At 48.0% G+C, this 24,965-nt stretch overlaps 1 protein-coding gene across 4 annotated transcripts in view; it reads left to right on the top strand.

The window, feature by feature from the left end:
• mogat3a (monoacylglycerol O-acyltransferase 3a) overlaps window positions 1-23,915 on the top strand; it is a 41,083-nt gene extending 17,168 nt beyond the window's left edge. For 3 of the 4 annotated variants that reach the window (XM_065025097.1, XM_065025098.1, XM_065025096.1), the window contains 5 exons: window positions 5,469-5,647; window positions 11,831-12,035; window positions 18,089-18,263; window positions 22,644-22,843; window positions 23,133-23,915. In XM_065025097.1, the coding sequence (XP_064881169.1) occupies window positions 5,469-5,647; window positions 11,831-12,035; window positions 18,089-18,263; window positions 22,644-22,843; window positions 23,133-23,413 (1,040 nt within the window). In that variant the 3' untranslated portion in view covers window positions 23,414-23,915. The remainder of the gene's footprint in view (window positions 1-5,468; window positions 5,648-11,830; window positions 12,036-18,088; window positions 18,264-22,643; window positions 22,844-23,132) is intronic. The other variant, XM_065025099.1, reaches the window with a different exon arrangement.
• The last annotated feature ends 1,050 nt before the right edge of the window (window positions 23,916-24,965 follow it).

Genomic DNA, 24,965 nt, shown 5'->3' with positions numbered 1-24,965 from the left:
AGCCTTCCTTCATGACCTGGCATCTGTAAATTGGTATAGTATCTAATGGTTCAGGTTAGGACTGGTCCTAGATCAGTGGTTAGGTTAGTATTTAATGGATCAGGTTAGGACTGGTCCTAGATCAGTGGTTAGGTTAGTATTTAATGGATCAGGTTAGGACTGGTCCTAGATCAGTGGTTAGGTTAGTATTTAATGGATCAGGTTAGGACTGGTCCTAGATCAGTGGTTATGGTTGTATAGTGTAACCCTCTAACCCTAGCACCATGCACCTCCCAGAGGTCAAATAGAGCTCTGTACCACAGCACCATGCACCTCCCAGAGGTCAAATAGAGCTCTGTACCACAGCACCATGTACCTCCCAGAGGTCAAATAGAGCTCTGTACCACAGCACCATGCACCTCCCAGAGGTCAAATAGAGCTCTGTACCACAGCACCATGTACCTCCCAGAGGTCAAATAGAGCTCTGTACCACAGCACCATGTACCTCCCAGAGGTCAAATAGAGCTCTGTACCACAGCACCATGCATTACATTTACATTTACATTTAAGTCATTTAGCAGACGCTCTTATCCAGAGCGACTTACAAATTTGGTGCTTTCACCTTATGACATCCAGTGGAACAGCCACTTTACAATAGTGCATCTAGGTCTTTTAAGGGGGTGAGAAGGATTACTTTATCCTATCCTAGGTATTCCTTAAAGAGGTGGGGTTTCAGGTGTCTCCGGAAGGTGGTGATTGACTCCGCTGTCCTGGCGTCGTGAGGGAGTTTGTTCCACCATTGGGGGGCCAGAGCAGCGAACAGTTTTGACTGGGCTGAGCGGGAACTGTACTTCCTCAGTGGTAGGGAGGCGAGCAGGCCAGAGGTGGATGAACGCAGTGCCCTTGTTTGGGTGTAGGGCCTGATCAGAGCCTGGAGGTACTGAGGTGCCGTTCCCCTCACAGCTCCGTAGGCAAGCACCATGGTCTTGTAGCGGATGCGAGCTTCAACTGGAAGCCAGTGGAGAGAGCGGAGGAGCGGGGTGACGTGAGAGAACTTGGGAAGGTTGAACACCAGACGGGCTGCGGCGTTCTGGATGAGTTGTAGGGGTTTAATGGCACAGGCAGGAGCCCAGCCAACAGCGAGTTGCAGTAATCCAGACGGGAGATGACAAGTGCCTGGATTAGGACCTGCGCCGCTTCCTGTGTGAGGCAGGGTCGTACTCTGCGGATGTTGTAGAGCATGAACCTACAGGAACGGGCCACCGCCTTGATGTTATTTGAGAGCGACAGGGTGTTGTCCAGGATCACGCCAAGGTTCTTAGCGCTCTGGGACGAGGACACAATGGAGTTGTCAACCGTGATGGCGAGATCATGGAACGGGCAGTCCTTCCCGGGAGGAAGAGCAGCTCCGTCTTGCCGAGGTTCAGCTTGAGGTGATGATCCGTCATCCACACTGATATGTCTGCCAGACATGCAGAGATGCGATTCGCCACCTGGTCGTCAGAAGGGGGAAAGGAGAAGATTAATTGTGTGTCGTCTGCATAGCAATGATAGGAGAGACCATGTGAGGTTATGACAGAGCCAAGTGACTTGGTGTATAGCGAGAATAGGAGAGGGCCTAGAACAGAGCCCTGGGGACACCAGTGGTGAGAGCACGTGGTGAGGAGACGGATTCTCGCCACGCCACCTGGTAGGAGCGACCTGTCAGGTAGGACGCAATCCAAGTGTGGGCCGCGCCGGAGATGCCCAACTCGGAGAGGGTGGAGAGGAGGATCTGATGGTTCACAGTATCGAAGGCAGCCGATAGGTCTAGAAGGATGAGAGCAGAGGAGAGAGAGTTAGCTTTAGCAGTGCGGAGCGCCTCCGTGATACAGAGAAGAGCAGTCTCAGTTGAATGACTAGTCTTGAAACCTGACTGATTTGGATCAAGAAGGTCATTCTGAGAGAGATAGCGGGAGAGCTGGCCAAGGACGGCACGTTCAAGAGTTTTGGAGAGAAAAGAAAGAAGGGATACTGGTCTGTAGTTGTTGACATCGGAGGGATCGAGTGTAGGTTTTTCAGAAGGGTGCAACTCTCGCTCTCTTGAAGACGGGAGGGACGTAGCCAGCGGTCAGGGATGAGTTGATGAGCGAGGTGAGGTAAGGGAGAAGGTCACCGGAGATGGTCTGGAGAAGAGAGGAGGGGATAGGGTCAAGCGGGCAGGTTGTTGGGCGGCCGGCCGTCACAAGACGCGAGATGTCATCTGGAGAGAGAGGGGAGAAAGAGGTCAGAGCACAGGGTAGGGCAGTGTGAGCAGAACCAGCGGTGTCGTTTGACTTAGCAAACGAGGATCGGATGTCGTCGACCTTCTTTTCAAAATGGTTGACGAAGTCATCTGCAGAGAGGGAGGAGGGAGGGGAGGAGGATTCAAGAGGGAGGAGAAGGTGGCAAAGAGCTTCCTAGGGTTAGAGGCAGATGCTTGGAATTTAGAGTGGTAGAAAGTGGCTTTAGCAGCAGAGACAGAGGAGGAAAATGTAGAGAGGAGAGAGTGAAAGGATGCCAGGTCCGCAGGGAGGCGAGTTTTCCTCCATTTCCGCTCGGCTGCCCGGAGCCCTGTTCTGTGAGCTCGCAATGAGTCGTCGAGCCACGGAGGGGGAGGGGAGGACCGAGCCGGCCTGGAGGATAGGGGACATAGAGAGTCAAAGGATGCAGAAAGGGAGGAGAGGGTTGAGGAGGCAGAATCAGGAGATAGGTTGGAGAAGGTTTGAGCAGAGGGAAGAGATGATAGGATGGAAGAGGAGAGAGTAGCGGGGAGAGAGAGAGCGAAGGTTGGGACGGCGCGATACCATCCGAGTAGGGGCAGTGTGGGAAGTGTTGGATGAGAGCGAGAGGGAAAAGGATACAAGGTAGTGGTCGGAGACTTGGAGGGAGTTGCAATGAGGTTAGTGGAGGAACAGCATCTAGTAAAGATGAGGTCGAGCGTATTGCCTGCCTTGTGAGTAGGGGGAAGGTGAGAGGGTGAGGTCAAAAGAGGAGAGGAGTGGAAAGAAGGAGGCAGAGGAATGAGTCAAAGGTAGACGTGGGGAGGTTAAAGTCGCCCAGAACTGTGAGAGGTGAGCCGTCCTCAGGAAAGGAGCTTATCAAGGCATCAAGCTCATTGATGAACTCTCCGAGGGAACCTGGAGGGCGATAAATGATAAGGATGTTAAGCTTGAAAGGGCTGGTAACTGTGACAGCATGGAATTCAAAGGAGGCGATAGACAGATGGGTAAGGGGAGAAAGAGAGAATGACCACTTGGGAGAGATGAGGATCCCGGTGCCACCACCCCGCTGACCAGAAGCTCTCGGGGTGTGCGAGAGCACGTGGGCGGACGAAGAGAGAGCAGTAGGAGTAGCGGTGTTGTCTGTGGTGATCCATGTTTCCGTCAGAGCCAAGAAGTCTAGGGACTGGAGGGCGGCATAGGCTGAGATGAACTCTGCCTTGTTGGCCGCAGATCGGCAGTTCCAGAGGCTACTGGAGACCTGGAACTCCACGTGGGTCGTGCGCGCTGGGACCACCAGATTAGGGTGGCCGCGGCCATGCGGTGTGGAGCGTTTGTATGGTCTGTGCAGAGAGGAGAGAACAGGGATAGACAGACACATAGTTGACAGGCTAGAGAAGAGGCTACGCTAATGCAGAGGAGATTGGAATGACAAGTGGACTACACGTCTCGAATGTTCAGAAAGTTAAGCTTACGTAGCAAGAATCTAATTGACTAAAATGATTCAAATGATACAGTACTGCTGAGGTAGGCTAGCTGCGTTGTTGACACTACCCTAATCAAGTCGTTCCGTTGAGTGTGAAGTTTCTACAATGCTGCTTTTCGGGGACAAGCTGGCTAGCTAGCAGTGTTGGTTACGTTACGTTGCGTTAGGAGAACGACAATAGCTGGCTAGCTAACCTAGAAAATCGCTCTAGACTACACAATTATCTTTGAAACAAAGACGGCTATGTAGCTAGCTACGATCAAACAAATCACACCGTTGGGACTGTAATGAAATGAAATGAAAATATGATACTACCTGTGGAGCGAAGCGGAATGCGACCGGAATGCGAAAGTTCTATTCAGTAGACGTTGGCTGGCTATTGGCTAGCTAGGAGTGTCTCCTACGTTAAGGACGACAAAATAGCTGGCTAGCTAACCTCGGTAAATTAAGATAATCACTCTAAGACTACACACTCTAACTACACAATTATCTTGGATACGAAGACAGCAAAGACAACTATGTAGCTAGCTAACACTACACTTGGGGCGGCAGGGTAGCCTAGTGGTTAGAGCGTTGGACTAGTAACCGGAAGTTTGCAAGTTCAACCCCCCGAGCTGACAAGGTACAAATCTGTCGTTCTGCCCCTGAACAGGCAGTTAACCCACTGTTCCCAGGCCGTCATTGAAAATAAGAATTTGTTCTTAACTGACTTGCCTGGTTAAATAAAGGTAAAATAAAATAAAATAAAAAACACTAATCAAGTCGTTCAGTTGAGTGTGATAGTTACTACAGTGCTACGGTAGACGGTGAACGTGTTGGGCAGATGGGAGACGACGAAATACGATAATTACGCAATTATCTTTGATACAACGACGACTATGTAGCTAGCTAAGAAGAAATTGCTAAGATTAGACAAATCAGACCATTGTACTATAATGAAATGTAATGAAATGTAATGAAAAAGTTATACAACCTGCAGACCGAAGCGCGGATGCGACCGGCTCGCTCCAACCCGGAGCGAGCCGGTCGCATCTCCCAGAGGTCAAATAGAGCTCTGTACCACAGCACCATGTACCTCCCAGAGGTCAAATAGAGCTCTGTACCACAGCACCATGTACCTCCCAGAGGTCAAATAGAGCTCTGTACCACAGCACCATGTACCTCCCAGAGGTCAAATAGAGCTCTGTACCACAGCACCATGTACCTCCCAGAGGTCAAATAGAGCTCTGTACCACAGCACCATGTACCTCCCAGAGTCTGTTGAATGAGACAATATCACCGCTGTGCTTCCAATGCAGACCATGCATTACCTTTGTCTCTGTAGTGAAGCTGGGGTCACCTTGTGAGGGAACAGGGGAGGGGGTATGTGTGGGTGAGAATGGACACACACACACACAGACACACACACACACACACACACAACACATTTGCTCTCTGCTCTCCTTTATCAAACATGTGACCTTATTTTCCTCCTCCCCCCAGCGAGTAACTGACCAATAACATGTCTGCCTTATTTCCCCTCCCCCCCAGCGAGTAACTGACCAATAACATGTCTGCCTTATTTCCCCTCCCCCCCAGCGAGTAACTGACCAATAACATGTCTGCCTTATTTCCCCTCCCCCAGCGAGTAACTGACCAATAACATGTCTGCCTTATTTCCCCCCCAGCGAGTAACTGACCAATAACATGTCTGCCTTATTTCCCCTCCCCCAGCGAGTAACTGACCAATAACATGTCTGCCCTATTCCCCCCTCATCCCCCAGCCCAGTGTTGTCTAGCAGGGTATGTGTTGCTGTGCGTCTCTGATTGGTGGGTTCTGGCGGCGCTGTATGCTGGTTGGCTGTATCTGGACAGGGACACACCCACCAGCGGGGGTCGGAGGTCAGAGTGGCTTCGGAACTGGAGCGTCTGGAAACACTTCAGAGACTACTTCCCTCTCAATGTAAGACTCTAAACTATAACCCTAACCCTAACAGGCCTTCTACTTCTTCTTCTTCTTCTGGGCCGTAACTTTTGCAGAGTGTGAGACGCTCCCATTCATTTCAATGAAACCTGTGTTTAAGCAATACTGCTCTGCAAGAGGCTCATGCTGCTCAGCCCAAACTTCCTTCCTTCCCCCCCCCATCTCTCCCAATTCAAAGGGCTTTCTCCATCTCTCTCTCCCTCTCAATTCAATTCAAAGTGCTTTCTCCATCTCTCTCTCCCTCTCAATTCAATTCAAAGTGCTTTCTCCATCTCTCTCTCCCTCTCAATTCAATTCAAAGGGATTTCTCCATCTCTCTCTCCCTCTCAATTCAAAGGGATTTCTCCATCTCTCTCTCCCTCTCAATTCAAAGGGCTTTTTCCATCTCTCTCTCTCAATTCAAAGGGCTTTGTCGTTTTAAAAGAATATGGACATTTCAAATGTTATATTATTGGCTATGTCCAGTGTTGTAGCAACGTGCAAGTAGTTGAAGTATGAAAGGGAAATTCAATGAACAGATAAATATAGGTAGTACAGTCGTGGCCAAAAGTTTTGAGAATGACACAAATATTAATTTCCACAAAGTTTGCTACTTCAGTGTCTTTAGATATTTTTGTCAGATGTTACTATGGAATACTGAAGTATAATTACAAGCATTTCATACGTGTCAAAGGCTTTTATTGACAATTACATGAAGTTGATGCAAAGAGTCAATATTTGCAGTGTTGACCCTTCTTTTTCAAGACCTCTGCAATCCGCCCTGGCATGCTGTCAATTAACTTCTGAGCCACATCCTGACTGATGGCAGCCCATTCTTGCATAATCAATGCTGGAGTTTGTCAGAATTTGTGGCTTTTTATTTGTCCACCCGCCTCTTGAGGATTGACCACAAGTTCTCAATGGGATTAAGGTCTGGGGAGTTTTCTGGCCATGGACCCAAAATAACAATGTTTTGTTCCCCGAGCCACTTAGTTATCACTTTTGCCTTATGGCAAGGTGCTCCATCATGTTGGAAAAGGCTTTGTTTGTCACCAAACTGTTCCTGGATGGTTGGGAGAAGTTGCTCTCGGAGGTTGTGTTGGTACCATTCTTTATTCATGATTGTGTTCTTAGGCAAATTGTGAGTGAGCCCAGTCCCTTGGCTGAGAAGCAACCCCACACATGAATGGTCTCAGGATGCTTTACTGTTGGCATGACACAGGACTGATGGTAGCGCTCACCTTGTCTTCTCCAGACAAGCTTTTTTCAGGATGCCTCAAACAATCGGAAAGGGAATCAGAGAAAATGGCTTTACCCCCAGTCCTCAGCAGTCCAATCCCTGTACCTTTTGCAGAATATCAGTCTGTCCCTGATGTTTTTCCTGGAGAGAAGTGGCTTCTTTGCTGCCCTTCTTGACACCAGGCCATCCTCCAAAAGTCTTCGCCTCACTGTGCGTGCAGATGCACTCACACCTGCCTGCTGCCATTCCTGAGCAAGCTCTGTACTGGTGGTGCCCCGATCCCGCAGCTGAATCAACTTTAGGAGACGGTCCTGGCGCTTGCTGGACTTTCTCGGGCCCTGAAACCTTCTTCACAGCAAATGAACCGCTCTCCTTGAAGTTCTTGATGATCTGATAAATGGTTGATTTAGGTGCAATCTTACTGGCAGCAATATCCTTGCCTGTGAAGCCCTTTTTGTGCAAAGCAATGATGACGGCACGTGTTTCCTTGCAGGTAACCATGGTTGACAGAGGAAGAACAATGATTCCCAGCACCACCCTCCTTTTTATTTTATTTAACTAGGCAAGTCAGTTAAGAACAAATTCTTATTTTCAATGACGGCCTAGAAACAGTGGGTTAACTGCCTGTTCAGGTGCAGAACGACAGATTTGTACCTTGTCAGCTTGGGGATCTGAACTTGCAACCTTCCGGTTACTAGTCCAACGCTCTAACCACTAGGCTACCCTGCAGCCCCTTTTGAAGCTTCCAGTCTGTTATTCAAACTCACTCAGCATGACAGAGTGATCTCCAGCCTTGTCCTCGTCAACACTCAAACCTGTGTTAACGAGAGAATCACTGACATGTCAGCTGGTCCTTTTGTGGCAGGGCTGAAATGCAGTGGAAATGTTTTTGGGGGATTCAGTTCATTTGCATGGCAAAGAGGGACTTTGCAATTAATTGCAATTCATCTGATCACTCTTCATAACATTCTGGAGTATATGCAAATTGCCATCATACAAACTGATGCAGCAGACTTTGAAAATGTATATTTGTGTCATTCTCAAAACATTTGGCCACGACTGTATTTACAATGTTTGTGCTCCACTGGTTGCCCTTTTGTCATGGCAACGGGCCACACATCATGCAACTGTGGTATTTCACCCAGGAGATATGGGAGTTTATCAGTTTGACTTATTTTCTAAATCTTTGTGTATCCGTGTAATCTGAGGGAAATATGTGTCTCTGATATGGTCATACATTGAGCAGGAGGTTAGGAAGTGCAGCTCAGTTTCCACCTCATTTTGTGGGCAGTGAGCTCATAGGCCTGGCTCTCAAGAGAAGACTGAGGCGGTGCCTCTCAATAGCAAGGTTATGCTCACTGAGTCTGTACATAGTCAGGTATGTTAGCTCTGCTCTGCATTCATTTTTTTGAGTTTTGCGTTGTACACAGAGTATATCTTTGCAGAATTCTGCATACAGTCTCAGTTGGGTGTTATGTCCCAGTTTGTGGGATGGTGTTAGAGTTTAAGTTTAGCCAATTGGAAATCACGGTCTGTATATTTGATCATTTCATTGAGGATACCATCAACACCACAGGCCTTTCTGGGTTGGAGGGTTTTTATTTTGTCCTGTAGTTCATTCAATGTAATTGGAGAATCCAGTGGGTTCTGGAATCCCAGTGGGTTCTGGAATCCCAGTGGGTTCTGGAATCCCAGTGGGTTCTGGAATCCCAGTGGGTTCTGGTCGTCTGTAATAGTTGAAAGTAAGATTTGTATTTGATCATGTATATGATTAAAAAAGATTGGAGAAGTAGTTTACCCATACATCTCCATTTTGTTCCAATTCTCCCAGAAGTGGTTTGATTCTATGGATTCTTCAATTGCATTGAGCTGATTTCTGACGTGCTGTTCCTTCTCTTTCCGTAGTGTATTTCTGTATTGTTTTAGTGATTCACCACAGTGAAGGTGTGTCTCAGGTTTTAGTGATTCACCCCAGTGAAGGTATGTCTCAGGTTTTCTGTATTGTTTTAGTGATTCACCCCAGTGAAGGTGTGTCTCAGGTTTTAGTGATTCACCCCAGTGAAGGTGTGTCTCAGGTTTTAGTGATTCACCACAGTGAAGGTGTGTCTCAGGTTTTAGTGATTCACCACAGTGAAGGTGTGTCTCAGGTTTTAGTGATTCACCCCAGTGAAGGTGTGTCTCAGGTTTTAGTGATTCACCCCAGTGAAGGTGTGTCTCAGGTTTTAGTGATTCACCCCAGTGAAGGTGTGTCTCAGGTTTTAGTGATTCACCCTAGTGAAGGTGTGTCTCAGGTTTTAGTGATTCACCCCAGTGAAGGTGTGTCTCAGGTTTTAGTGATTCACCCCAGTGAAGGTGTGTCTCAGGTTTTAGTGATTCACCCTAGTGAAGGTGTGTCTCAGGTTTTAGTGATTCACCCCAGTGAAGGTGTGTCTCAGGTTTTAGTGATTCACCCCAGTGAAGGTGTGTCTCAGGTTTTAGTGATTCACCCTAGTGAAGGTGTGTCTCAGGTTTTAGTGATTCACCCCAGTGAAGGTGTGTCTCAGGTTTTAGTGATTCACCCCAGTGAAGGTGTGTCTCAGGTTTTAGTGATTCACCCCAGTGAAGGTGTGTCTCAGGTTTTAGTGATTCACCACAGTGAAGGTGTGTCTCAGGTTTTAGTGATTCACCACAGTGAAGGTGTGTCTCAGGTTTTAGTGATTCACCCCAGTGAAGGTGTGTCTCAGGTTTTAGTGATTCACCCCAGTGAAGGTGTGTCTCAGGTTTTAGTGATTCACCCCAGTGAAGGTGTGTCTCAGGTTTTAGTGATTCACCCTAGTGAAGGTGTGTCTCAGGTTTTAGTGATTCACCCCAGTGAAGGTGTGTCTCAGGTTTTAGTGATTCACCCCAGTGAAGGTGTGTCTCAGGTTTTAGTGATTCACCCCAGTGAAGGTGTGTCTCAGGTTTTAGTGATTCACCCCAGTGAAGGTGTGTCTCAGGTTTTAGTGATTCACCCCAGTGAAGGTGTGTCTCAGGTTTTAGTGATTCACCACAGTGAAGGTGTGTCTCAGGTTTTAGTGATTCACCACAGTGAAGGTGTGTCTCAGGTTTTAGTGATTCACCCCAGTGAAGGTGTGTCTCAGGTTTTCTGGTTCTGTGTTTTTGTTTGGTTTCTCAATTTCTTTTTTTAGGTTTTTACATTCTTCATCAAACCGTTTCTCATTGTTTTAAGTTGTCTTAGGTTTTCTGCCGGAATTTAAATATGATGTTAGCTGATAGGTCAAATATATTGTTCAGGCTTCCTACTGTTAATTTTACACCTTCACTACTGCATGAAAACATTTTGTCCAGGAAGTTGTCTAGGATGGATTGGATTTGTTGTTGGCCAATAGTTGTTTGGTAGGTTTGTACCCTCCTTCCATCTGTAGCATTTCTTAATAGCAGTTTGTTCAGCTTTGATGACTCATGGTTGAGTATTGCTCTGTTCAAGTACATTGTGATTTTGGTCTGATAGGGCTGTCAGTGGGCTGACTGAACGCTCTGAGAGACTCTGGGTTGAGGTCAGTGATAAAGTAGTCTACAGTACTACTGCCAAGAGATGATCTATACCCCTCCTATAGAAGCTGTCTTCATTAAAGTATAGGGATTCTAGTGGGGGGATATAGGGGATTCTGGTGGGGGGATATAGGTAGCACACAGGAGGACATTTTTCTCTGTTGAGATCATTTCCTCTTGAATTTCTAGCCAAATGTAAAATGTTCCTGTTTTGATTCATGTAATAGTGAGTTAATTCTGCTCTATACCAAATTAGCATACCCCCTGAGTCCCTCCCCTGTTTTACTCCTGGTAGTTTGGTGGATGGGACTACCAGCTCTCTGTAACCTAGAGGGCAACCAGTGGGTCCATCTCCTCTATACCACCCACCTGGTAGTGTGGTGGATGGGACTACCAGCTCTCTGTAACCTAGAGGGCAACCAGTGGGTCCATCTCCTCTATACCACCCACCTGGTAGTGTGGTGGATGGGACTACCAGCTCTCTGTAACCTAGAGGGTAACCAGTGGGTCCATCTCCTCTATACCACCCACCTGGTAGTGTGGTGGATGGGACTACCAGCTCTCTGTAACCTAGAGGGTAACCAGTGGGTCCATCTCCTCTATACCACCCACCTGGTAGTGTGGTGGATGGGACGACCAGCTCTCTGTAACCTAGAGGGCAACCAGTGGGTCCGTCTCCTCTATACCACCCACCTGGTAGTGTGGTGGATGGGACTACCAGCTCTCTGTAACCTAGAGGACAACCAGTGGGTCTGTCTCCTCTATACCAGGTTTCTTGTAGGATGACAATGTCTGTATTTCTGATTTCTTTGGTGAAGTCCGGGTTTCTGCTCTTTAGGCCAAAGGCAGATGACCTCAGGTCTTGGATATTCCAGGATGAGATTGTGAAGGCTTTGTGTTCCATAAAGTGTCCAATGTTGTTGGTCGTGTGGTTTGGCCTCAGGCCAGTAAGTGTGAGCAGAGCCTGCTGAGCATCTGGTACATGCCATTGGCTTGGGCGAGTGTAAGAGTGGGGGTTGGGCCTGTTTGCCTGCTCACGGCCTGGGTGGATGTGTGACTTCTATGTTGAGGCCCTCTTTGCGGGAGTGGGGGGCAAGGGGTGGGCAGGAGGGGCATAGGTCTGATCTGAGGGGGCCTAAATGGGGTGTGGGCATGGTTGACTTGGGTGGGGTGTGTGGATGTGGCTGGTGGTGCTGTGGTCTGGATGTAGGTCCTCTCAGCGTGGGTCCTTTAGGGGGGGGAGGGTTGATTGGTTGGGGTGGGGTGTGTGGATATGGCTGGTGGTGCTGTGGTCTGGATGTAGGTCCTCTCAGTGTGGGTCCTTTATGTGCAGGTCCGGGAGGGGGGGTCCTGAGTTAAGGTTAGGACCCACGCCGAGGATTCTAACTACAGTACCTGTTGCTCCCCCCCAGCTCATAAAGATGGTGGATCTGGACCCTGGTTCTAACTACATCTTTGGGTTCCACCCCCATGGTGTTCTGGTGGCGGGGGGTTTTGGGAACTTCTGTACGGAGGCGTCAGGGTTCTCCTCGCTGTTCCCCGGGCTGACCCCCTACCTCCTGATGCTGCCATTCTGGTTCAGAGTACCCTTCTTCAGAGACTACATCATGTGTGGAGGTTAGTACCCTTCAGGGACTACATCATGTGTGGAGGTTAGTACCCTTCAGGGACTACATCATGTGTGGAGGTTAGTACCCTTCAGGGACTACATCATGTGTGGAGGTTAGTACCCTTCAGGGACTACATCATGTGTGGAGGTTAGTACCCTTCAGGGACTACATCATGTGTGGAGGTTAGTACCCTTCAGGGACTACATCATGTGTGGAGGTTAGTACCCTTCAGGGACTACATCATGTGTGGAGGTTAGTACCCTTCAGGGACTACATCATGTGTGGAGGTTAGTACCCTTCAGACTACATCATGTGTGGAGGTTAGTACCCTTCAGACTACATCATGTGTGGAGGTTAGTACCCTTCAGAGACTACATCATGTGTGGAGGTTAGTACCCTTCTTCAGGGACTACATCATGTGTGGAGGTTAGTACCCTTCAGGGACTACATCATGTGTGGAGGTTAGTACCCTTCAGAGACTACATCATGTGTGGAGGTTAGTACCCTTCAGGGACTACATCATGTGTGGAGGTTAGTACCCTTCAGGGACTACATCATGTGTGGAGGTTAGTACCCTTCTTCAGAGACTACATCATGTGTGGAGGTTAGTACCCTTCAGGGACTACATCATGTGTGGAGGTTAGTACCCTTCAGACTACATCATGTGTGGAGGTTAGTACCCTTCAGACTACATCATGTGTGGAGGTTAGTACCCTTCAGAGACTACATCATGTGTGGAGGTTAGTACCCTTCAGGGACTACATCATGTGTGGAGGTTAGTACCCTTCTTCAGGGACTACATCATGTGTGGAGGTTAGTACCCTTCTTCAGGGACTACATCATGTGTGGAGGTTAGTACCCTTCTTCAGGGACTACATCATGTGTGGTGGTTAGTACCCTTCAGGGACTACATCATGTGTGGAGGTTAGTACCCTTCAGGGACTACATCATGTGTGGAGGTTAGTACCCTTCAGGGACTACATCATGTGTGGAGGTTAGTACCCTTCAGGGACTACATCATGTGTGGAGGTTAGTACCCTTCAGGGACTACATCATGTGTGGAGGTTAGTACCCTTCTTCAGAGACTACATCATGTGTGGAGGTTAGTACCCTTCAGGGACTACATCATGTGTGGAGGTTAGTACCCTTCAGGGACTACATCATGTGTGGAGGTTAGTACCCTTCAGGGACTACATCATGTGTGGAGGTTAGTACCCTTCAGGGACTACATCATGTGTGGAGGTTAGTACCCTTCAGGGACTACATCATGTGTGGAGGTTAGTACCCTTCAGGGACTACATCATGTGTGGAGGTTAGTACCCTTCAGGGACTACATCATGTGTGGAGGTTAGTACCCTTCAGGGACTACATCATGTGTGGAGGTTAGTACCCTTCAGGGACTACATCATGTGTGGAGGTTAGTACCCTTCAGGGACTACATCATGTGTGGAGGTTAGTACCCTTCAGGGACTACATCATGTGTGGAGGTTAGTACCCTTCAGGGACTACATCATGTGTGGAGGTTAGTACCCTTCAGGGACTACATCATGTGTGGAGGTTAGTACCCTTCAGGGACTACATCATGTGTGGAGGTTAGTACCCTTCAGGGACTACATCATGTGTGGAGGTTAGTACCCTTCAGGGACTACATCATGTGTGGAGGTTAGTACCCTTCAGGGACTACATCATGTGTGGAGGTTAGTACCCTTCAGGGACTACATCATGTGTGGAGGTTAGTACCCTTCAGGGACTACATCATGTGTGGAGGTTAGTACCCTTCAGGGACTACATCATGTGTGGAGGTTAGTACCCTTCAGGGACTACATCATGTGTGGAGGTTAGTACCCTTCAGGGACTACATCATGTGTGGAGGTTAGTACCCTTCAGGGACTACATCATGTGTGGAGGTTAGTACCCTTCAGGGACTACATCATGTGGAGGTTAGTACCCTTCAGGGACTACATCATGTGTGGAGGTTAGTACCCTTCAGGGACTACATCATGTGTGGAGGTTAGTACCCTTCAGGGACTACATCATGTGTGGAGGTTAGTACCCTTCAGGGACTACATCATGTGTGGAGGTTAGTACCCTTCAGGGACTACATCATGTGTGGAGGTTAGTACCCTTCAGGGACTACATCATGTGTGGAGGTTAGTACCCTTCAGACTACATCATGTGTGGAGGTTAGTACCCTTCAGACTACATCATGTGTGGAGGTTAGTACCCTTCAGACTACATCATGTGTGGAGGTTAGTACCCTTCAGAGACTACATCATGTGTGGAGGTTAGTACCCTTCAGAGACTACATCATGTGTGGAGGTTAGTACCCTTCAGAGACTACATCATGTGTGGAGGTTAGTACCCTTCAGAGACTACATCATGTGTGGAGGTTAGTACCCTTCTTCAGGGACTACATCATGTGTGGAGGTTAGTACCCTTCTTCAGGGACTACATCATGTGTGGAGGTTAGTACCCTTCTTCAGGGACTACATCATGTGTGGAGGTTAGTACCCTAACCTCTAACCCCTCACCCTAATACCCTTCTTTAGGGACTACATCATGTGTGGAGATGAGGCTGAGTCTGTGTGGGTAGTGTGTGGGTGGGTAGTGTGTGGATGGTGGGTAGTGTGTGGATGGTGGGTAGTGTGTGGGTGGGTAGTGTGTGGGTGGGTAGTGTGTGGGTGGGTAGTGTGAGGGTGGATGGTGGGTAGTGTATGGGTGGATGGTGGGTAGTGTGTGGGTGGGTAGTGTGTGGGTGGTGTGTGGATAGTGTGTGGGTGGATGGTGGGTAGTGGATGGTGGGTAGTGTGTGGGTGGGTAGTGGGTGGGTGGTGTGTGCACGCTGTATTTGCTGCCGCAGGGTTTTCCTGTTGTGAAAGTTTCTGTTGCAAAATCTGACAAAGTAGGTGACACTGACAGACAAACTGTTTCACAATAGGACAGAGACTGACTGGGCGTGTACTAACGTGTACTAACGTGTCTGTGTGTTTCAGTCAGTGTCAACAGTTCCTGTCTCTGTGTCTGCAGGGAAACATCCTGAATACATGTCTCTCTCTCTCTCTCTGTGTCTACAGGGAAACATCCTGAATACATGTCTCTCTCTCTGTGTCTACAGGGGAACATCCTGAATACATGTCTCTCTCTCTGTGTCTACAGGGGAACATCCTGAATACATGTCTCTCTCTCTCTCTGTGTCTACAGGGGAACATCCTGAATACATGTCTCTCTCTCTCTGTGTCTACAGGGGAACATCCTGAATACATGTCTCTCTCTCTGTGTCTACAGGGGAACATCCTGAATACATGTCTCTCTCTCTCTCTGTGTCTACAGGGGAACATCCTGAATACATGTCTCTCTCTCTCTCTGTGTCTACAGGGGAACATCCTGAATACATGTCTCTCTCTCTCTGTGTCTACAGGGAAACATCCTGAATACATGTCTCTCTCTCTCTGTGTCTACAGGGAAACATCCTGAATACGTCTCTCTCTCTGTGTCTACAGGGAAACATCCTGAATACATGTCTCTCTCTCTCTCTGTGTCTACAGGGAAACATCCTGAATACATGTCTCTCTCTCTCTCTGTGTCTACAGGGGAACATCCTGAATACATGTCTCTCTCTCTCTGTGTCTACAGGGGAACATCCTGAATACATGTCTCTCTCTCTCTGTGTCTACAGGGGAACATCCTGAATACATGTCTCTCTCTCTCTGTGTCTACAGGGGAACATCCTGAATACATGTCTCTCTCTCTCTGTGTGTCTACAGGGAAACATCCTGAATACATGTCTCTCTCTCTGTGTCTGCAGGGAAACATCCTGAATACATGTCTCTCTCTCTCTCTCTCTCTCTCTGTGTCTACAGGGGAACATCCTGAATACATGTCTCTCTCTCTCTCTGTGTCTACAGGGAAACATCCTGAATACATGTCTCTCTCTCTCTCTCTCTCTCTCTGTGTCTACAGGGGAACATCCTGAATACATGTCTCTCTCTCTCTCTCTGTGTCTACAGGGGAACATCCTGAATACATGTCTCTCTCTCTGTGTCTACAGGGGAACATCCTGAATACATGTCTCTCTCTGTGTCTACAGGGGAACATCCTGAATACATGTCTCTCTCTCTGTGTCTACAGGGGAACATGCTGAATACATGTCTCTCTCTCTCTGTGTCTACAGGGGAACATCCTGAATACATGTCTCTCTCTCTCTGTGTCTACAGGGGAACATCCTGAATACATGTCTCTCTCTCTCTCTCTGTGTCTACAGGGAAACATCCTGAATACATTAGCATATTTGAAATGTACTGACCTTTACAAACCTTTAGAAAGCACCATATATCTTTACACATGGAAAATCGTGTGTGTATTTGGGGTTAAGGTGTGTGTGTGTGTGTGTAAGTAGGGTTAGTGTGTGTGTGAGTATAATGTGTGCGCGTAATTAGGGTGTGTAATGTTTGTGTATATGTATTTGGGGTTACGGTGTGTGTGTGTGTGTGTGTGTGTGTGTTTTGGGGTTAAGGTGTGTGTGTGTGTGTAATTGGGGTTACGGTGTGTGTGTGTGTTTTGGGTTAAGGTGTGTGTGTGTATTTTGGGTTAAGGTGTGTGTGTGTGTATTTTGGGTTAAGGTGTGTGTGATTATGGTGTGTAGTGTGTGTGTATTTGGGGTTAAGGTGTGTGTGTTTGTGTGTAATTGAGGTTAAGGTGTGTGTGTGTGTGTATTTGGGGTTAAGGTGTGTGTGTATTTGGGGTTAAGGTGTGTGTGTATTTGGGGTTAAGGTGTGTGTGTGTGTAATTAGGGTTAGTGTGTGTGTGTGTATTTGGGGTTAAGGTGTGTGTGTGAAATAAGGGTTACGGTGTGTGTGTGTGTAATTAGGGTTAGTGTGTGTGTGTATTTGGGGTTAAGGTGTGTGTGTGAAATAAGGGTTAAGGTGTGTGTGTGTAATGTGGGGGTGTGTGTGTATTTGGGGTTAGTGTGTGTGTAATGTGGGTGTGTGTGTATTTGGGGTTAGTGTGTGTGTAATGTGGGTGTGTGTGTGTATTTGGGGTTAGTGTGTGTGTAATGTTTGTGTGTGTATTTGGGGTTAGTGTGTGTGTAATGTGGGTGTGTGTGTATTTGGGGTTAGTGTGTGTGTAATGTGGGTGTGTGTGTGTATTTGGGGTTAAGGTGTGTGTTTGTGTGTGTGTAATTATGGTGTGTGTGTGTGTGTGTGTGTATTTTGGGTTAAGGTGTGTGTGTGTGTGTGATTATGGTGTGTAATGTGTGTGTGTGTATTTGGGGTTAAGGTGTGTGTGTGAAATAAGGGTTACGGTGTGTGTGTGTGTAATTAGGGTTAGTGTGTGTGTGTATTTGGGGTTAAGGTGTGTGTGTGAAATAAGGGTTAAGGTGTGTGTGTGTAATGTGGGGGTGTGTGTGTATTTGGGGTTAAGGTGTGTGTTTGTGTGTGTGTGTAATTATGGTGTGTGTGTATTTGGGGTTAAGGTGTCTTTGTAAGTAGGGTTTGTGTGTGTGTGTATTTGGGGTTACGGTGTGTGATGTGTGTGTGTGTATTTGGGGTTACGGTGTGTGATGTGTGTATTATGTGTGTGTGTGTAATTGGGGTTACGGTGTGTGATGTGTGTATTATGTGTGTGTGTGTAATTGGGGTTACGGTGTGTGATGTGTGTATTATGTGTGTGTGTGTAATTGGGGTTACGGTGTGTGATGTATGTGTGTGTGTGTAATTGGGGTTAAGGTGTGTGATGTGTGTATTATGTGTGTGTGTGGAGTTGGGGTTACGGTGTGTGATGTATGTGTGTGTGTGTGTGTAATTGGGGTTAAGGTGTGTGATGTGTGTATTATGTGTGTATTTGGGGTTAAGGTGTGTGATGTGTATTTGGGGTTACGGTGTGTGATGTGTGTGTGTGTGTGTGTGTGTGTGTGATGTGTGTGTGTGTGTGTGTGTGATGTGTGTGTGTGTGTGTATTTGGGGTTACGGTGTGTGTGTGTGTGTATTTGGGGTTACGGTGTGTGTGTGTGTGTGTATTTGGGGTTACGGTGTGTGATGTGTGTATTATGTGTTCATTCAGGTCTGGTATCCAGTGAGAAAGCCAGCCTGTCCTACCTGCTCTCAGCTCCTAGAGGAGGTAATGTGGCGGTGGTGGCTATAGGGGGCGCTCCAGAGGCTCTAGACGCCCGACCAGGAGCTCTCACCCTTCAGATTCTACATCGCAAGGGATTCATCAAACTGGCACTAAAACACGGGTAGGTGGGAACACAGGAAGTCCTAAAACACGGGTAGGTGGGAACACAGGAAGTCCTAAAACATGGGTAGGTGGGAACACAGGAAGTCCTAAAACACGGGTAGGTGGGAACACAGGAAGTCCTAAAACACGGGTAGGTGGGAAACATCTGAATGTTTGGTGTCCCTTAATGCCCAGCTGGTCCCAGTGTATATGTTAATACCCAGCTGGTCCCAGTGTATATGTTAATACCCAGCTGGTCCCAGTGTATATGTTAATACCCAGCTGGTCCCAGTGTATATGTTAATACCCAGCTGGTCCCAGTGTATATGTTAATACCCAGCTGGTCCCAGTGTATATGTTAATACCCAGCTGGTCCCAGTGTATATGTTAATACCCAGCTGGTCCCAGTGTATATGTTAATACCCAGCTGGTCCCAGTGTATATGTTAATACCCAGCTGGTCCCAGTGTAAATGTTGATACCCAGCTGGTCCCAGTGTAAATGTTGATACCCAGCTGGTCCCAGTGTATATGTTGATACCCAGCTGGTCCCAGTGTAAATGTTGATACCCAGCTGGTCCCAGTGTAATGTTAATACCCAGCTGGTCCCAGTGTAATGTTGATACCCAGCTGGTCCCAGTGTAATGTTGATACCCAGCTGGTCCCAGTGTATATGTTGATACCCAGCTGGTCCCAGTGTATATGTTGATACCCAGCTGGTCCCAGTGTATATGTTGATACCCAGCTGGTCCCAGTGTATATGTTGATACCCAGCTGGTCCCAGTGTATATGTTGATACCCAGCTGGTCCCAGTGTATATGTTGATACCCAGCTGGTCCCAGTGTATATGTTGATACCCAGCTGGTCCCAGTGTATATGTTGATACCCAGCTGGTCCCAGTGTATATGTTAATACCCAGCTGGTCCCAGTGTATATGTTAATACCCAGCTGGTCCCAGTGTATATGTTAATACCCAGCTGGTCCCAGTGTATATGTTAATACCCAGCTGGTCCCAGTGTATATGTTAATACCCAGCTGGTCCCAGTGTATATGTTAATACCCAGCTGGTCCCAGTGTATATGTTAATACCCAGCTGGTCCCAGTGTATATGTTGATACCCAGCTGGTCCCAGTGTATATGTTGATACCCAGCTGGTCCCAGTGTATATGTTAATACCCAGCTGGTCCCAGTGTATATGTTAATACCCAGCTGGTCCCAGCTGGTCCCAGTGTATATGTTGATACCCAGCTGGTCCCAGCTGGTCCCAGTGTATATGTTAATACCCAGCTGGTCCCAGTGTATATGTTAATACCCAGCTGGTCCCAGTGTATATGTTAATACCCAGCTGGTCCCAGTGTATATGTTAATACCCAGCTGGTCCCAGTGTATATGTTAATACCCAGCTGGTCCCAGTGTATATGTTAATACCCAGCTGGTCCCAGTGTATATGTTAATACCCAGCTGGTCCCAGTGTATATGTTAATACCCAGCTGGTCCCAGTGTATATGTTGATACCCAGCTGGTCCCAGTGTATATGTTGATACCCAGCTGGTCCCAGTGTATATGTTAATACCCAGCTGGTCCCAGTGTATATGTTAATACCCAGCTGGTCCCAGCTGGTCCCAGTGTATATGTTAATACCCAGCTGGTCCCAGTGTATATGTTAATACCCAGCTGGTCCCAGTGTATATGTTAATACCCAGCTGGTCCCAGTGTATATGTTAATACCCAGCTGGTCCCAGTGTATATGTTAATACCCAGCTGGTCCCAGTGTATATGTTAATACCCAGCTGGTCCCAGTGTATATGTTAATACCCAGCTGGTCCCAGTGTATATGTTAATACCCAGCTGGTCCCAGTGTATATGTTAATACCCAGCTGGTCCCAGTGTATATGTTAATACCCAGCTGGTCCCAGTGTATATGTTAATACCCAGCTGGTCCCAGTGTATATGTTAATACCCAGCTGGTCCCAGTGTATATGTTAATACCCAGCTGGTCCCAGTGTATATGTTAATACCCAGCTGGTCCCAGTGTATATGTTAATACCCAGCTGGTCCCAGTGTATATGTTAATACCCAGCTGGTCCCAGTGTATATGTTAATACCCAGCTGGTCCCAGTGTATATGTTAATACCCAGCTGGTCCCAGTGTATATGTTAATACCCAGCTGGTCCCAGTGTATATGTTAATACCCAGCTGGTCCCAGTGTATATGTTAATACCCAGCTGGTCCCAGTGTATATGTTGATACCCAGCTGGTCCCAGTGTATATGTTGATACCCAGCTGGTCCCAGTGTATATGTTGATACCCAGCTGGTCCCAGTGTATATGTTGATACCCAGTTGGTCCCAGTGTATATGTTGATACCCAGTTGGTCCCAGTGTTTATGTTAATACCCAGCTGGTCCCAGTGTATATGTTGATACCCAGCTGGTCCCAGTGTATATGTTGATACCCAGCTGGTCCCAGTGTATATGTTAATACCCAGCTGGTCCCAGTGTATATGTTAATACCCAGCTGGTCCCAGTGTATATGTTAATACCCAGCTGGTCCCAGTGTATATGTTAATACCCAGCTGGTCCCAGTGTATATGTTAATACCCAGCTGGTCCCAGTGTATATGTTATTCTAGTGTATGTCAGCATGGTGGTGGTAGTGTGATGGTTTGGGGTCCAGCATGGTGGTGGTAGTGTGATGGTTTGGGGTCCAGCATGGTGGTGGTAGTGTGATGGTTTGGGGTCAGCATGGTGGTGGTGGTAGTGTGATGGTTTGGGGTCAGCATGGTGGTGGTGGTAGTGTGATGGTTTGGGGTCAGCATGGTGGTGGTGGTGGTAGTGTGATGGTTTGGGGTCAGCATGGTGGTGGTGGTAGTGTGATGGTTTGGGGTCAGCATGGTGGTGGTGGTAGTGTGATGGTTTGGGGTCAGCATGGTGGTGGTAGTGTGATGGTTTGGGGTCAGCATGGTGGTGGTGGTAGTGTGATGGTTTGGGGTCAGCATGGTGGTGGTGGTAGTGTGATGGTTTGGGGTCAGCATGGTGGTGGTGGTAGTGTGATGGTTTGGGGTCAGCATGGTGGTGGTGGTAGTGTGATGGTTTGGGGTCAGCATGGTGGTGGTGGTAGTGTGATGGTTTGGGGTCAGCATGGTGGTGGTGGTAGTGTGATGGTTTGGGGTCAGCATGGTGGTGGTGGTAGTGTGATGGTTTGGGGTCAGCATGGTGGTGGTGGTAGTGTGATGGTTTGGGGTCAGCATGGTGGTGGTGGTAGTGTGATGGTTTGGGGTCAGCATGGTGGTGGTGGTAGTGTGATGGTTTGGGGTCAGCATGGTGGTGGTGGTAGTGTGATGGTTTGGGGTCAGCATGGTGGTGGTGGTAGTGTGATGGTTTGGGGTCAGCATGGAGGTGGTGGTAGTGTGATGGTTTGGGGTCAGCATGGTGGTGGTGGTAGTGTGATGGTTTGGGGTCAGCATGGTGGTGGTGGTAGTGTGATGGTTTGGGGTCAGCATGGTGGTGGTGGTAGTGTGATGGTTTGGGGTCAGCATGGTGGTGGTGGTAGTGTGATGGTTTGGGGTCAGCATGGTGGTGGTAGTGTGATGGTTTGGGGTCAGCATGGAGGTGGTAGTGGGATGGTTTGGGGTCAGCATGGTGGTGGTAGTGTGATGGTTTGGGGTCAGCAATACAAGGATACAAAACACACAATCAAGTCTATGTGAAAATGGTTAAAAAAACACATTTGAATTTCTGGAATGTCCAAGTCCAGACCTAATCCCCACTGAGATGTTGTGACAGGACTTGAAACGAGCAGTTCATGCTGGAAAACCCATATGTTGCTGAGTTAAAGCAGTTCTGCATGCAAGAGTGGGCCAACTTCCTCCACAGTGATGTGAGATACTGATCAATAACTACAGGAAGTGTTTGGTTGGAGTCATTACAGCTAAACGTGGCCTGATCAATAACTACAGGAAGTGTTTGGTTGGAGTCATTACAGCTAAACGTGGCCTGATCAATAACTACAGGAAGTGTTTGGTTGGAGTCATTACAGCTAAAGGGGGACTGATCAATAACTACAGGAAGTGTTTGGTTGGAGTCATTACAGCTAAACGTGGCACCCCCAGTTATTGAGAGTAAGGGGGAAGTGGCACCCCCAGTTATTGAGTGTAAGGGGAAGTGGCACCCCCAGTTATTGGGAGTAAGGGGAAAGTGGCACCCCCAGTTATTGGGAGTAAGGGGAAAGTGGCACCCCCAGTTATTGAGAGTAAGGGGAAGTGGCACCACCAGTTATTGAGAGTAAGGGGAAAGTGGCACCCCCAGTTATTGTCCTATAGTACCTGTTCTCCTTCAGGGGAAAACAAGCTGATGACCAACCCTGCTGGTTTGTGTAATGTCCAGTATATATAATGTCTCGTAGGGCCCAGCTAGTACCTGTGTTCTCCTTTGGGGAGAATGAGCTCTTCGACCAGATGACCAACCCTGCCGGTTCGCCGCTCCGCTGGCTCCAGGACCACTTGCAAAGGCTCATGGGAGTTGCGCTGCCAATGTTCACCGGACGAGGAGTGTTCCAATACAGCTTCGGTCTACTGCCCTACAGAGAGCCCATACACACTGTTGGTAAGACACACACTCAACTCTCTCTCATCCCTCACCTCTCACCTCTCACCTCACATCTCTCTCTCACCTCTCTCATCCCTCACCTCTCTCATCCCTCATCTCTCTCATCTCTCACCTCTCTCATCCCTCATCTCTCACACCTCTCTTCCATCCCTCGCTCACCTCTCACATCTCTCTCTCACCCCTCGCTCACCTCTCACATCTCTCACCTCTCTCTCTAATGGGTAGGCCTATTCCAGTGGTCCAGACCCCCCTCTCTCTCTCTCTCTCTCTCTCTCTCTCTCTCTAGTGGGTAGGCCTATTCCAGTGGTCCAGACCCCCCCCTCTCTCTCTCTCTCTCCAGTGGGTAGGCCTATTCCAGTGGTCCAGACCCCCTCATCTCTCTCTCATCTATCTCATCTCTCTCTCTCTCCAGTGGGTAGGCCTATTCCAGTGGTCCAGACCCCCTCTCCCACTAAGGATGATATAGACTGTCTCCATTCTCTCTACCTGGAGGGCCTCACTACGGTGTTTGAAGACAACAAGGACAACTACGGCATTGCACCAGACAAACACCTCCACTTCATCTAGATATGTGCATCCACACCTGTAATCAGCAGGAAAAGAGGCTTTACAGACAAATCCAAAGCGGTTGCAACACCTTCTAGGTCAGAGTTCTAGCTGAAGGTTAGAAGGATCCTGTGGCGTTATGTAGGGTTCTGTGGAGTTGATGTAGGGTTCTAGAGGGTCCTGTCTGGTTCTAGAGGGTCCTGTCTGGTTCTAGAGGGTCCTGTCTGGTTCTAGAGGGTCCTGTAAGGTCATCTGTAGGGTTCTAGAGGGTCCTGTAGGATTAGTTGGGGTCCTGTAGGATTAGTTGGGGTTCTAGAGTGTTGTGTAGGGTTCTAGAGGGTCATGTAGGATTCTGTGGGGTCCTGTAGGGTTAGTTAGTACCAAGATGGTGGGCAGTAAGACGTGTTTGTTTTTGTCCCATGTAAATATTATTTTTATTATATTTTTTGTTGTATACATTTCATTATATTTCAATCTATTTTTTTTCTCCATTTTCTAATTAAATAAACTTCCTGCAACCCGCCTCCAATGTGGTACAGATCTGCTATTTTTTAGACCTAATTAGCTACTAGCTTTTTAGTCATTGTTAGCCACTGCTAGCGGTTTTTACCTTTAGCTCGGACTCCAGCCACTTTAGCCTGGATAATATCTGCCAGTCTGCACAGCACCATATCGAACTGCTTTTTTCCCTCCACTACATCACCGGATTCCTGCCGCAATCTCTGGACCATTACACCGGATCTTTGCAGCTAGCTAGTTCCTACCGAGTGGCTATTGTTGCTAACGACCCTGTCCAGAAGCATGCACCAGCTAGCCTCGAGCTAGGCCCATTTCCCAGCTAGCAAACGAAGTACACCAACTACAATACCTTTCTTGCCAATTGGACTGAACCCTTTGTTGACACGGAGCCCCGCCGATCCATCACGACTGGTCTGCTGGTCTACTGATGTAATTCGGCCGATGTGCTCTCAACCGGCCTCTGCCTCGTTGGTGTTGATCCATCTGCTAGCCCTGGTGGATGTTAGTGAAGATCCATCTGCTAGCCCTGGTGGATGTTAGTGAAGATCCATCTGCTAGCCCTGGTGGATGTTAGTGAAGATCCATCTGCTAGCCCTGGTGGATGTTAGTGAAGATCCATCTGCTAGCCCTGGTGGATGTTAGTGAAGATCCATCTGCTAGCCCTGGTGGATGTTAGTGAAGATCCATCTGCTAGCCCTGGTGGATGTTAGTGAAGATCCATCTGCTAGCCCTGGTGGATGTTAGTGTTGATCCATCTGCTAGCCCTGGTGGATGTTAGTGTTGATCCATCTGCTAGCCCTGGTGGATGTTAGTGAAGATCCATCTGCTAGCCCTGGTGGATGTTAGTGAAGATCCATCTGCTAGCCCTGGTGGATGTTAGTGAAGATCCATCTGCTAGCCCTGGTGGATGTTAGTGAAGATTCATCTGCTAGCCCTGGTGGATGTTAGTGAAGATCCATCTGCTAGCCCTGGTGGATGTTAGTGAAGATCCATCTGCTAGCCCTGGTGGATGTTAGTGAAGATCCATCTGCTAGCCCTGGTGGATGTTAGTGAA

The sequence above is a fragment of the Oncorhynchus nerka genome, linkage group LG12 (assembly GCF_034236695.1).
Source record: "Oncorhynchus nerka isolate Pitt River linkage group LG12, Oner_Uvic_2.0, whole genome shotgun sequence".
In the NCBI taxonomy this organism is placed as follows: domain Eukaryota; kingdom Metazoa; phylum Chordata; class Actinopteri; order Salmoniformes; family Salmonidae; genus Oncorhynchus; species Oncorhynchus nerka.
The sequence above is the reverse complement of the archived record's forward strand: the minus strand, read 5'-3'. Positions and strand labels throughout refer to the sequence as shown.